The sequence below is a fragment of the Trachypithecus francoisi genome, unplaced genomic scaffold, assembly GCF_009764315.1.
Source record: "Trachypithecus francoisi isolate TF-2019V2 unplaced genomic scaffold, Tfra_2.0 Lachesis_group4, whole genome shotgun sequence".
In the NCBI taxonomy this organism is placed as follows: domain Eukaryota; kingdom Metazoa; phylum Chordata; class Mammalia; order Primates; family Cercopithecidae; genus Trachypithecus; species Trachypithecus francoisi.
Window position 1 is genome coordinate 78,912,058 of NW_022681469.1, and position 14,000 is coordinate 78,926,057.

Consider the following 14,000-nt stretch of genomic DNA (forward strand, 5'->3'; position numbering starts at 1 on the left):
TCACAAGGTCAGGAGATCAAGACCATCTGGCTAACACGGTGAAACCCCGTCTCTACTAAAAATGTAAAAAATTAGCTGGGCATGGTGGTGTGCACCTGTAGTCCCACCTACTCAGGAGGCTGAGGCAGGAGAATGGCGTGAACCCAGGAGGCAGAGTTTGCAGTGAGCCGAGATCGCACCACTGCACTCCAGCGTGGGTGACAGAGCGAGACAATGCCTCAAATAAATAAATAAATAATAAAATAAAAATAAAAATTAAAAACACTGTAATGTAATGAATTGAAACATGATTAGATATGACAGTTGAGGTCCTATCTGTTTACTGAACCAACAATAACTTAAACAAACATAAACCGTTGACTTGCTGAAAACAACGGTAGACTTTTCAGTTAACTACAATTAGTATAAGAGCAGAGAAAAACCTGCATTTCTTCATCCTTGTAAAACTTGGCTATTAAGTAAAAGGCTTTAAGTCAACTTACTAAAAATAGAACATCTTTGTAAAATGACAAAATAAAGTTATTTTTTACTACTAAATAAAATATTTTTTATTTTTAGTGTAATAAAATCAATCATTTTATAGTTATAGTGTTGAAAAAATATTTCTTATCAACTGCCTCTGAAAAATTTTCATAAATATTATTTTTAAATGAATACTGATGTGAGACAGTTCCATGGTACAACACAGGGCTTTGTACATAATAGATGTTTAGTAAATGCTTGTTGATATGTTGAAGGTTTACATAGTATTGACTTCTTTCTGTGTCACATTTACTTTTTCTAGTCAAGTTTTCAGTCGTTTTTACTATATTTTGATTATTATTAAGCCCCTTCTGTTACTTCTATTTTATTAACTTTCTAAAACAATTTTTATTAGGTTTAATTCAGGCATAAAAACTTGTTCTAGGAAAGTATACTAACATATATTGTTCATATTTGAATATAAAAATATGTTTATACTTGAACTCTTTCCTGTTTAAATATTTCATATCTGGAAAGGTAAAAAAGAAACTGTTACAATGGTGGCTTACAGGGCCTAGGAATGGGTTATGGGTTAATTGGTTCAGCAAATTCTTTAAAAGTGTCCATTCTGTGCCAAATGTTACACAGTGTTGGCTGCGCAGTGGCAACCAAGGCAGACATGATTTCTGTCTTTGCTAATCTTACTACCTAGTGGAAGAGCCAGACATTTTATATTTTATATATTATAAAATGTTTTATATGTATATTATATATAAAATATATATATTCTATATAAAATATGTATTATATATAAACTGAATTTCTACTGTCCTTTGCTAATTATGCTATGCTTAGATTATATATATTTTATATTATAAAAATATGCATATTTTAATATATAATATGTAAAATATTAATATAAAATATAAATATGAAACAAATAAAAATATATTAACTACATATTATATATAATCTAAGAACAGCATAATTAGCAAAGGATAGTAGAAATGCAATTTTGAAAACCTTAATTGTAATAGTCAGCTTCCTCAAAGCATGAAATATCAAAGCAGTTAACAAACATCATATATCTACACACATACACATACATATGTGTACATATATACATACATACATATATACACATGCATATACACCTGCATACATATTTACTTACAGCAATGAGTGATATGAAAGAAAGAAAAGGATGCTATAGAAGGATTACAAGAGAGAACTAATTTAATATGACACATTAGGGAGGCCTCTCAAAGGAAGTGATATTTGAGCTAAAACCTGAAGTGTGAGTCAGAGTTATCTAGGTAAGGAGTGGAAGAAAGTGTTCCAAGTGGAGGATCTAACATGTGCAAAAGCCCCGAGGCAGAAACAGTTTGGGATTAGGAGAAGAACTGAAAGAGGAGTAGTACCTACCACAAAGTAGAGAGGGAAGCAAAAAATGGGATGAAGAGTCAAGGAGTGAAGAGGTCAGAGCATACAAGGCTTGGTAATTTGAATCTTGTTTTAAAGCACAATGGGAAATTATTGAAGGATTTTTAAGCAGAGGTTATGTTTGGGTTTTTTTCTTTTCTTTTCTTTTCTTTTCTTTTCTTTTCTTTTCTTTTTGAGACGAAGTCTCACTCTGTCACCCACGCTCAAGTGCAATGGTAGGATCTTGGCTCACTGCAACCTCCACCTCCTGTGTTCAAGCGATTCTCCTGCCTCAGCCTCCGGAGTAGCTGGGATTACAAGCATGCACCACCACGCCTAATTTTGTATTTTTAGTAGTGATAGGGTTCCTCCATATTGGTCAGGCTGGTCTTGAACTCCCGACCTCAGGTGATCCGCCCACTTCGGCCTCCCAAAGTACTGGGATTACAGATGTGAGCCACCGCGCTGGCATGTTTGGGTTTTTTAAAAGACCTCACTGGTAGCTGGAAGGGAGAAAGGGTAGGAAGTGCCTAAAGCAAAAAAAAAGTAATCCAGGTGAGAGATGGTGGTGACTTGGATTAGGGACAATTCCTTCCTTCCTTCCTTCCTTCCTTCCTTCCTTCCTTCCTTCCTCCTTCCTTCCTTCCTCCCTCCCTCCCTCCCTCCCTCCCTCCCTTCCTCCCTCCCTTCCTTTTCTTTTTTCTGGTGAAAAGATATACATATATTTAGAATTAGCTAGCTGGACTCAGTTTAGATGATCCCAATTTTGTTGGCAACATCTAAAGCATTGTAATCAGGAGCCAGTTGAATATAGGCCTTCTTCTCTCCATCAGGTCGAATCAGGTGTTGACGTTGACCACATCAGTGTCATAAGAGTTCCTTCACAGACTGTGATCTGGTGCTTGTTGGCTTTAACATCCACAATGAACACAAGTGTGTTGTTGTCTTCTGTCTTCTTCATGGCCAACTCAGTGGTCAGCGGAAACTTGATGATAGTATAGTGGTTAAGCTTGTTTCTCCTGGGGGGGCTCTTCGGAGGATATTTGGACTGCTTCCGGAGTTGCAGTGTCTTGGGCTGCTGGAAGGTGGGTGACGTACGGATTTTTTTTTTTTTTGGTGGGTGTGGACACCTTTCAACACTGCCTTCTTGGCCTTCAAAGCCTTCGCTTTGGCTTCAGCTGCAGGAGGGGCAGGAACTTCCTTTTCGCTTTTGGCGCCATCTTATGAAAAGGGTCAGGACAATTTCTAGAAGGATTAAAGGATTAATACTGTTTCGTAATGAGCCTAAAAGAACCATAATTTTCAAGTAATTTCTCATGATTGTCAACTAAAAATAAAATAAATTTGAATAATCAAAGATTTGAAATTCTGTATTTATTTCTCTAAAATCAGCTTGAATGATGAGAAAGTTACTATTGCTTGACATTTTAATTTTTCCAGTTTCTGATATTGATGCTTTATTTTGTATAAAATGGAACTGTGGTAGAGTATTTACTGTTCTGTCATAATAGACTTGCTTTAAATCCCATTAAAGTACTATATGTTCAAAATATAATCATATTAAGATAATAATTTTAAGTGTATTAGAAAATATTTGTGTAGAAATATTTATTGTAAAGCACGTGCATTTTACACTCCATGCACTACGTTTTGTTTGGTCTCTATGTATATATATGTATTTACATTCCTACTGAAACCCGAAGAAGGTGGTGTGTATTTAAATGTTATTTTTAGTTTATTCACATGAGTGTGAATTTCTGTGTAAGTATGTGTCTAAAATTGGTTTAGAAACAACACAATCAGTTTTGGTCTGGTGGTGCAGGATGAAGTTTATATACAGTTACATACTTACAAATAAGTTGCTTTGAAATTAAAGTAGGAGATTAAATGTTGTGTGAATTGTTATGCAAAATCTAAGCACAGCATAATTAGCAAAGGATAGTACAAATGCAATTTGTTAAAACCTGAATTGTAACAGTCAATTAATTTCGTCACAACATGAAATAGCAAAACAATTAACAAACATCATTTGTCAAAAACAGTGTTAAGGTAGGTTAAAGAACTACAGATACCAAATTTATAAATTATAACATTGAAAACAGAATGTTCAGTAGTGTTTAAAGACGTTTTGATATCTTTTACAGATTTTTTTTTTTTTTACTGATTGATTTATTTCAATAAATTTCCCAAAGTCATGTTAATATTTTCCCCTTATGTATGTTTGGGCTTATTAAACGTTTTAGATGCGAGATTTTCCTACTCTGGACACAGTGAGTCTATTGGAGAAAGAATTCATTCATTATTAAAGCAGGGGAAAGTAAGCTAATATACATATATGTGTGTATTATACATATACATATATATTTTCCATTCTGTACTTTTTAAAAAATATTGTGTTAAAATGTATATAACAAAATTTTCCGTTTTAACCATTTACAACTGTACAATTTAGTGGTGTTAATTATATTTATGATGTTGTGAAACCATCACCACTGTCTATTTCTAAAGCTTTTCCATCACTCCAGAGAAACTATTTTTAAAATAAAATCTTTATTGAGATATAATTCATATATCATAGCATTAACCTAAAGTTTATGATTCAATGGCTTTTAACATATCCACACAATTGTACAACCATTGCCATAATTTTAGAACATTTTCATCACCCCAAAAGAAACCTCTGTATCCATTAGCAGTTACTCACTATTTCCCCCAAATCCTCCTTCCCCTAGCCCAAGTTACTCAAGAATCTACTTTCTATCTCTATAGATTTGCCTACTCTGGGTGTTTCATATAAATGAAATTTTAAAATAGGTAGATTTTGTGACTGGCTTCTTTTATGTTTTCAAGACTTCTCTATGTTGGAGCAGATATCATTACTTCATTCATTTTTATTGTTGAATAATATCCCATTGTATGACTATCCCACATTTTATTTATCTATTCATCGATTGATGGACATTTATGTTGTGTTTGCTTTTTGGATATTATGAATAATGCTGCTGTGAACATTTGTGAACAGGCTTTTGTGTAAACATGTATTTTCATTTCATTGAGTGTACACCTAGTAGTAGAATTGCTAGGTTATATGGCAGCCCTATGTTTAACCATTCGAGGAACTGCCACACGGTTTTTCAAAGGGATTTGATCCATTTCATAGTCTTACCAGCTGTGTACAAGAGTTCTCATTTCTCCATGTCCTGGTAACACTAATTGTTACTGTTGTTGTTTTTTTTAAATTATAGTCATCCTAGTGAGTGTGATATAGTATCTCATTGTGGTTTTGATTTACATTTACCTGATGGCTAATGATGTTGAGCATATTTTCATGTACTTATTGGCCATTTGTATCTTTTCACTGGATAAACGTCTATTCAGATATTTTGTTTATTTTTAAGTCATATTATTTGTCTTTTTATTGTTGAATGGTAAGAGTTCTTTATATAGTCTAGGTAGAAGCCTTTTACCAGATATATATGATTTGCAAATATTTTTTCCCATTCTGTAGGTTGTCTTTTCATAATACAGTTGACACCTTACAACATGGGAGTTAGGGGCACTGACCCCCGTGCACTGTTGGAAATCTGTGTATAAGTTTTGACTCCCCCAAAACTTAAACCACTAATAGCCTACTGTTGACTGGAAGTCTTACTGATGACATAAACAGTCTATTAACACATACTTTGTATGGTATATGTTTTATATACTATATTCTTACAATAAAGCAAGCTAGGGGAAAAAATGTTATTAAGAAAAACTTAGAGAAGAGGAACTATACTTCCTATTCATTAAGTGGAAGTGAATCATCATAAAGGTCTTCATTCTTGTCATCTTCACTGTGAGTAGGGTGAAGAGGAGGAGGAAGAGGGGAGGTTGGTCTTGCTGTCTCAGGAGTGGCAGAGGGGGAAGAAAATACATATATAGTGGACTCCTACAGTTCAAACCTGTGTTGTTCAAGGGTCAGCTGTACTTTCTTTTTGAGATTCTACTGTTGCTTCTCTCTGATTTCTAATTATATCATGACTTTATTTTGGGAAACTCTGACCTCCTTATGGGATGTGCCTATCAGTGATAAACTGAGAAAGGCTTCTGTGCTGGCCAAGTCCATTTCTTACCTCTTGGCTCTGTGCTGTAGAATTAAGGAAGCATTTATTTTGTTATCTGCTAATATACTAGACACTGTGACCAACTTTTGGGAATAAATATAAGATGGAACCCATTCTCGGTAAGCTTATAGTTGAGCGAACAGATCAGGGAAAGTTGAGTTATCAGGAAAATCACTGTCTTTATAAATGAAGGAGAGTTTATTTTGTTAGATTTATGATATTAACTTGCAGATCATAGAAAGAGACTCGAATATCACTGATTATATTTTACTTCATGGTCTGTAAAAAGTAGCCTAGTACAATGACAAATGGTCTGTTTCCCCACATTTCTTTTCCATTGCCCATCATTGGAGCTCTTTGCTCTGTCTCTCTGGGCCCTGGAAGTTTACATTGGTTCCTTATTCTTGTCTTTTCCTGGGCTGTTTCTTTTCTCTTTCCTTATCCAGGTCTGTCTGGGACCAAGACCTACCTTCTCATGGCTCAATGTACCCTCAAACTTCTGGGCTCAAGAGATCCTCCCACCTCAGCCCTCAGAGTAGCTAGGACTTCAGGTGTGTGGAACCACACTCAGCCAGTTGACTGCCTTTCTGATTGTCTTTTTTTCCTCTTCAATTAGCGTAGTACTGTTAAATCTTGTGTCTTAATTTATATTCTCATATTTGAATGCTTAGTTGCTCTCGTAGTTTGCGTGCACCATAGAGTTTGTACTGTTTACTTCTTTGGCGCACTGTGTGTGCAGCTGAGTAGAAGAAACATGGTAAAAGCACAGTGTACTGTTCTAACTTTGCAAAGTCAGTTGGGAAAATGATAGAGGGAAACACTTTGGGCAAATGGGCAAAATAGAACAATGGGTTGGAAATGATATAGGTAATTAAACAACCTGATATGTTGAGTTGAAGGCAAAGAAAATATACAATTTTATAATTGCATTTTAGACTATTTAAACATGCTCCTTCCTCTTATCCCCAGCCTTTTCATTAGATAAGCAGTTTTAGTGTGCTAACCTGGAACTCATATATGTTTAAAGTCTTTCATTTCACACATGTTGCTTAAATATGTGCATGTAGTTTTTGCCTTAGCTACTGGCCTAATAAAAGCCTCTTGTGAATGCTTATCACCTTGTAAAGTAGTTACCAGAGCTACAGTAAAATTTGCCTGCAAGTGAAAAGGCTTTGACTTCCCTAGAGGAAGAATAAAAAACATACGAGACAAATAGCAGCAACTGAAATTGTCTGGTGCAGAATGTGGCAGAATGCCAGCCAAATGCCCTGTCCCTCAAATGTTTCACACCTTTATCTTAATTCGCTAAAAAGGCCACCTTGTTTAAAGAATTTCAAACACAACTTGAGAATGTCTTATTGTTGGCTTTGGTACAGTTTACTCATACAATCCCCTTTCTTATTGCTATCTTCAGGTATTAAGGCCCTATAGATTTAAGTGATTTTAAAAAAATGTTTATATTTCTTTTAAGTGGAGTGCATGTTTGTGTGTGTGTGTGTATGTGAATTGTTACTGGAAGTTATTGCCATTTTTATTTTAGGTACTTCAGACATCTAATTAGAAATGATGTTTATTGTTAAGTAGGCAAAGTGGCCTTCAAGCGCATGGTGAGAAATAGTAATGAGATACTTTAGCCATTAGGCCATGAAGACTTTTCCCTAAATAATAGGGAAGGAATAAATCCTAGTATTGTTTTGGAGTTGCTACAGGAGAACAGAAGTTGTTTAAGCGAGAGAGTTTCAGAAGGCCCCACTACAGTTAAGTATATTTAATTTAATTAGGTAATCAGTATTATTCTTGCAACTATTAGTGGCACCTCATTTGTTTAACACTTGTTATATCATAGAACATTTCATAGTGCTACTTTATTTGATCCTTTCAGAAATCCCTAGAACAAGGCAGGTCAAATGTTTTCATCTTGGTTCATGGATGAGGAAAACCAAGCCTCAAAGATATGCAGTGACTTGGTCAAGGTCACAGAGTAGTAGAGGATGGCTCTCTTTCCATTACAGTGCCAGTCGGAAAGTGTCAAATCTTAGGTTACTGTGACACTTAGTAATTATGAAATATATTTTTTCCAAGAAACAATAAACCTTTTAGGCAATTGAAGCTGCCAAGAAGGCTGCCAGAGGAGTAACTCAAAACAGAACAGAGATGGAGGTTTCTGGTCCTTTCATCTCTTGTACTGAGCCCACTAGGTCAGGGTTTCAGGAAATGGGAAATCTTCATTGTTACTTGCTAGGTTGCCTTATTTCTCCATTTAATGGAGAACTTAGTCTTCATTACTTTCAGTTTAACAAATAATTTTCCTTGAAGGAAAAGAAAGTTTTGCCTGTGTTTTGGGGAAAATGTATAGAAATTAAATCTAAATCATTGAATTATTAGATGATGTGACATTTCTGAATCAAAAAAGTAGGAAAACAATGCATAATCATCTAATAAAGTATATGTTTTATGATTATATGTTATATGTTTCTTGTTTTGTTTTGTTTTTTGAGATGGGGTCTCGTCTGTGGTCAGGCTGGTGTGCAGTGGCACGATCTCAACTCACTGCAGCCTCCACCTCCTGGGTTCAAGCTGTTCTCCTGCGTCAGCCTCCTGAGTAACTGGGACTACAAGCGCTTGCCACCACACCCAGCTAATTTTTCTTTTGTATTTTTAGTAGAGACAGGGTTTCACCATGTTGGCCAGGATGGTCTTGATCTCTTGACCTCATGATCCGCCCACTTCCCAAAGTGCTGGGATTACAGGCGTGAACCACCACACCCGGCCTATGTTTTATTTTATAAAGTTATATGTTTTATTATTTACTTTTTATTGTGTAATTGTTTATGTCATAAAATAATAATAATTCCTCAAACCAAATTATATTCCATAGATTATAACATATACATTTGATACACATTTATAAAATAAAGATTTCTAGAAATATGATAGACTAACAGTGATATTTTGAAATCTGCTACTGCCACAGAACTAGGTAACCGTTCCCAGATTGAAATATAAATTAATCAACAGTCTTATTGTTAGAGCTGCTGTAATTTTTTGAGGGGAGCAAGTGAGGAAGGACTTATTTTTGGCTTAGATTTACATTTACAGGAAGGTTATCAACATTTTTCTGTGGTGGTACATTAATATTAATGATATAATCATAATGCTGATTTACATGTTTACAAAATTCCCATCTATTACCTTCATTCCTGTTAAAATACGATCTATCATGTTGTTCTTTGGGGGTTAGAAGTACATTTATAGACATATAAGTGTATGTGTATATATATATTTGTATATATAAAAATTAAAAAAAATTCTTTTTAGGAGCAAAAATTTGGGGAAAATAATGTAATATTTATCAGAAGGATACTTTAGGGTTTAGCTCTGTCAGCCTGGAACCAGGCAGGGTCATCAATAAGTCTAAGAACTGTCAAACTTCTCACACTCCTAATTCCCTCTTATATCCCTCTTCTTCTGGCTGTACTAGAGATATCCTGTTACACATGATTTTCTTTTACTCTGGGCTCTTCTTCACCCAGATCAGTGTGATTGCATTGCACTGATTTCTGTATTTGCTTAAAAAAAATTTCCCTTAATAATGTTTTTAAATTTTCTAGCATGAGCCTTTCCATAGTTGGTATTGGTGTTTTATAATAGATTTGAGGAAAAGTTTGTGGGGGATTGCAAAACAAATTCAATTTATCAGTTACTTATTTTAAATGTTAAAATAACTGCAACAATTCCACAATAAATAGAGTGAAGTTTGATGTGCTAAATTAATTTAAATGGTTTTGACACATTTTCCTTGAAGGACTCTTTTCTAGGTTTTTATAATCTCACCTAAGTGAGGGTACAGTGTGGTTTAATTACTTTCCAGCAGTGCACACTTTAATAGCCAATATTCCATGTGAAAGCTATGTGTCTTCTCTGGGTTTGAACTGTTTCTGCCTAATCCAAGGAAAAATATTTGAGGAACATTAGTTAATGCATTTTCCAGGAATGGGAGTGGGTAAGCATTTTTTTCACGGCTTATAGAATATTTAGCAATTTTAGCTTCCAGTACTTAATTTTATAGCACTCTCAGTACTGGTGGCAAAGGCTTCCTTCAGAAAAGTGAGAAATTATGTGAATTCCCCTCTTGGCATGTTTAGGAGGGCAAGTCATAAATCTTTATTCTCATATTTTTCTAAAATAAAACTGGGCATTAATATTTGCTGTGATCTAATATGGAGATATGATGAAAAGATTTATAAAATAGCATATATTGAGATTTTTGTATGTTCTCATAAAAGGTGCTATAAATTGAAACATTTATTACACAGAAAACATCTAAGATAAGATTATTATTTTCCAGGGTAGTTTATCTAAGTTCTGTAAAACTTTTAATAATGTAAGTAACTACTAATGAAAGGACGTTATGTGTCACATTTGCATTCATAAATATCCATGAAGGATCTCTTTCACCAATGTTATTAAGTCTCAGTCCAAGACAAGGTCAGACATTGATTATGTTTGACATCTTAACAAAAGTGAATAGGGAAGATAAATATTCTTAATTATACTGCTAGAGAGGCAGTGGTCTATAATGTATGGTATAATATATAAAGAGGAATATTAGCAAAATAGAATTATGGTCAATTGCAATTATAATAACTTCTATTAAATATCTTCTACTACATACTAGCTCTTTATATATGTCTTATGTAATGTAATTTGAAGTAATATCTTAAGACATTTAGGTAGTATTTATACCTATTTGCCCAAATCTGGAAACGGAGTTTCCAAAAAGTTAAATAACTTCCTTAAAGCTGCCCAACTGGACTCCATTTCACATACATCAGGCTCTACTAAGCTGCTTGTCAGTCTTTGACTTCCTCATGATCAGAGATAGATATGGTATTGATAATGTACAGATTGTTTATTTGGCCCAGAAATGTATTTGTGCTTTTAAATTTGAACTGATTATCTTTGGCAGTTTGAAATGTACAGTACTTGATGGAAAATAGTAAAACTCCGCTCAAATTAGAATAATTACCCGCTTTCTTGATTATAGCTTCTTTAATGACTGCCCATTTAATATTATACATGGTTACATATTTTTCTTATATTTAACAAACACATATACAACACTACTGTGTGTAAGGCACTGTTCTAAGTAGTTACAAACATGAATTCATGTAATCCTCACCAGTATACCTATGAGGTAGGCAGTATTTTATCCCCATTTTACAAATAAGATAAATGAGACACAGAGAGATTAAGTAACTCGCTTAAAATCATACAGCTAGAACATGGCGGAGCTGAGATATAAATCCAGTCAGTTTGGCTGCAGAGTGCTCTTAACTGTATGTGTTTTTCAGGTATTTCAGAATTTGGTGAAAGCAATAATTGTTCTAATCCTATTGCTGGATTTAAAAGTAGGAAAGGGTAAACAGAGATAGCAAACAGTATCAATAAAATATTTAATAAGACGTAATGACCCCCATAATACCTTGAAATTCCCTATATTAAAAATACAGGATGAATTGTAAAGAGAAACTGAAAACCAGCTTTAACTGTGTTTAAAACCAGTTGAGACTTCTGCTTTATTTATCCATTTGATATTATGCAGGCTTCTCTTTGTGTATGTAGCTGAGCAATGTGAATATAATGCTGTCATTATTGTTTCCTGTGTTATACCACTAGTTACATTACTTCAGCTTATGAAGTACAGTATTGAGCTCTGTCGATGAATATTTCTCTCCCCAAGTAAATGTATCATGATTTTAGCCCATATTTTATAAATGAGAGATAATTTTAATGAATGTGTGGGGCAAATAAAACTTCTAGAGTTGGTATGTTAAAATAGGGCTGAAGTTTCAAGAATTGTAGAGAGAGAGAGAGAGACTAGATGTGCCAATGGAAACAATGGATTGGTGAAATTGAAACTGAAGAAATTTCTGGTAAGTTAGAGATGTTGGTTAACTAAGATTTCAACCTGTGTGAATCTCAATTTTGGCAAAAATGAGGAATGTAAGCAATTCTAGTTTTGCAATGTAGAAAAGTCAGGGAAAGTAAATTAGACTTTGCACTAACCCTTCATATAAGTATATGACACCCTGAAATTGAATGTTATATATGAGGGTGGAGGGACAGGTGGGAACAAACACCCAGCTCCTCCTGGGCTTGAGCCAATGACCTTTGGCTTTAGTTGGATCTTCTAACTGCTCTGTTTCCCTGTAATCAGAGGCAAATTTACCAGGAGCAAATTTACTGGGATTTAGGTTCAGGACCTCTGACTTGCACAGACCTCCTCCAAGGCTCTGCGAGGACCTCTAGCAATGTGTTCACGTGATCATATGGTTTTGCAAAATTTGAAGAATTTAAAGGTATTTAAGCATTATTAGTTAAGACTGCTATTTCTTTTCTACTCCGACCGTCCTTCTATCACATTTCCTTACATGGGATTGCTTTGGAATGATCACAGGCATTTATCAGATCTGGTTAAAGGGAAACTGAGTTGAGAACATACAGCTTTAAACTATAGTTTAAAAGATATTTTGAAACATTTCAGTAAGACAAGTGAGAAATTATAGACTCCTAATTTAGGCACATAGGGTTAATTATTTTCTCATTTTTGCACTTATTTATTAAAGAACTGAGATAATTTAGATAAGAGAACATAAAACTAAAGCAACAAAGATGAATGATGAAATAAGTAGAAATTGTTTGATATCAAAAAGCATGTTGTAAAAAAAAGATTATAATAAAAGCAGTAATTCATTGAAAAGAACATTTTCTAATAGAGATTATAAATAGGCTTGATAGACTACTTGAAAACTTAGTTAATACAAAAGAGTGAATCATATGAATACACTGGGGAAACACTTAAGTTTCTTTTTGATTTAACCACAAAATACATATAGAGAAAGACAACATAAAATGTCATAATTTGTAACTATAATTAGCTTTATAATTAATGAGTATCTTCAATTCAAAGAGTATATAGATTAGTTGCCACATAAGAAACTTTGAAATTCCCTGAAATTTTGCAACTCATAAATGAAAAAAATTTTATGAAAGTGTACCTAAATTTTATAATGATCCTAAAAACCTGACATGAGTTGTGAAGTGAAAAGAAGCTTTCCTCAACACATACTTCTCAAAATTCTTTTTATAGCATAAATAGAAGAGATACCAAATTGCTTTTTAATTTTATATATGGAAAATTGTATTATAAAATTGTCATTTGTCAAAATTTGCATAATCAAAACTTTTAGAAAAAAGCATTATAGAGGTTTGTTGGAGAAATAAAAACAGGATGGTATTTTTCTGAATTTCATGATGTTTATTTTCAGCTATTTAAAATGTGTAATTTTTCTGTTCTATATATACTTCTACTTTCTCTTCTAATTTTGTATTCATAATTTTGTATTCTTTTCCTGTGAAAGGTCTAGAAAAGTTGCATAAGGTTCAGATACCCTACCACCTGGATGCACTCTGGTCTGTAGTTAATGGTTTTAAGCATGAAAAAATATATTTATTGTGTAGCATACATATTCCAGAAGGCATAAAGTGAGAAGTAAAAGACCCCTCCTCCACCCTCATTTGTAAGCCCAAGAAGAAAATAACCTTACTTATGTATTTTTTAAAAATTGTTGTAACATCATGTTTTTATTTATTTTAATTTTTGTGGGTACATAGTGGGTGTATATATTTATGGAGTACATGAGATATTTTGATACAGGCACATATTGTGTAATAATCACATCACGGAAAATGGGGTACCATCCTCTCAAGCATTTATCCTTTGTGTTACAAACAGTTCAATTCTACTCTTTAGTTATTTTTAAATTTACAATTAAATTATTGTTCACTATAGTCACTCTGTTGTGTTGTCAAATACTTGGTCATATTCATTCTATTATTTTTGGTACCCACTAACCATCCCCATCAATACCCCCAACTCCCCACTACTCTTCCTTGCCTCTGGTAACGATTCTTCTACTCTCTATTTCCATAAGTTCAGTTGTTTTG

The 14,000-nt window shown here is 33.8% G+C and overlaps 1 protein-coding gene across 5 annotated transcripts in view; it reads left to right on the forward strand.

Annotated features, from left to right (window-relative positions):
- UMAD1 (UBAP1-MVB12-associated (UMA) domain containing 1) overlaps positions 1 to 14,000 on the forward strand; it is a 254,823-nt gene that overhangs the window by 107,171 nt on the left and 133,652 nt on the right. Inside the window, exon 1 of one of the 5 annotated variants that reach the window (XM_033193451.1) lies at positions 11,711 to 11,926. The exons of the other annotated variants lie outside the window; for them this stretch is intronic. Coding sequence (XP_033049342.1) covers positions 11,875 to 11,926 — 52 coding nt within the window. The 5' untranslated portion in view covers positions 11,711 to 11,874. Of the gene's footprint in view, positions 1 to 11,710; positions 11,927 to 14,000 lie in introns of those variants that run through there. 5 annotated transcript variants of the gene reach the window in all.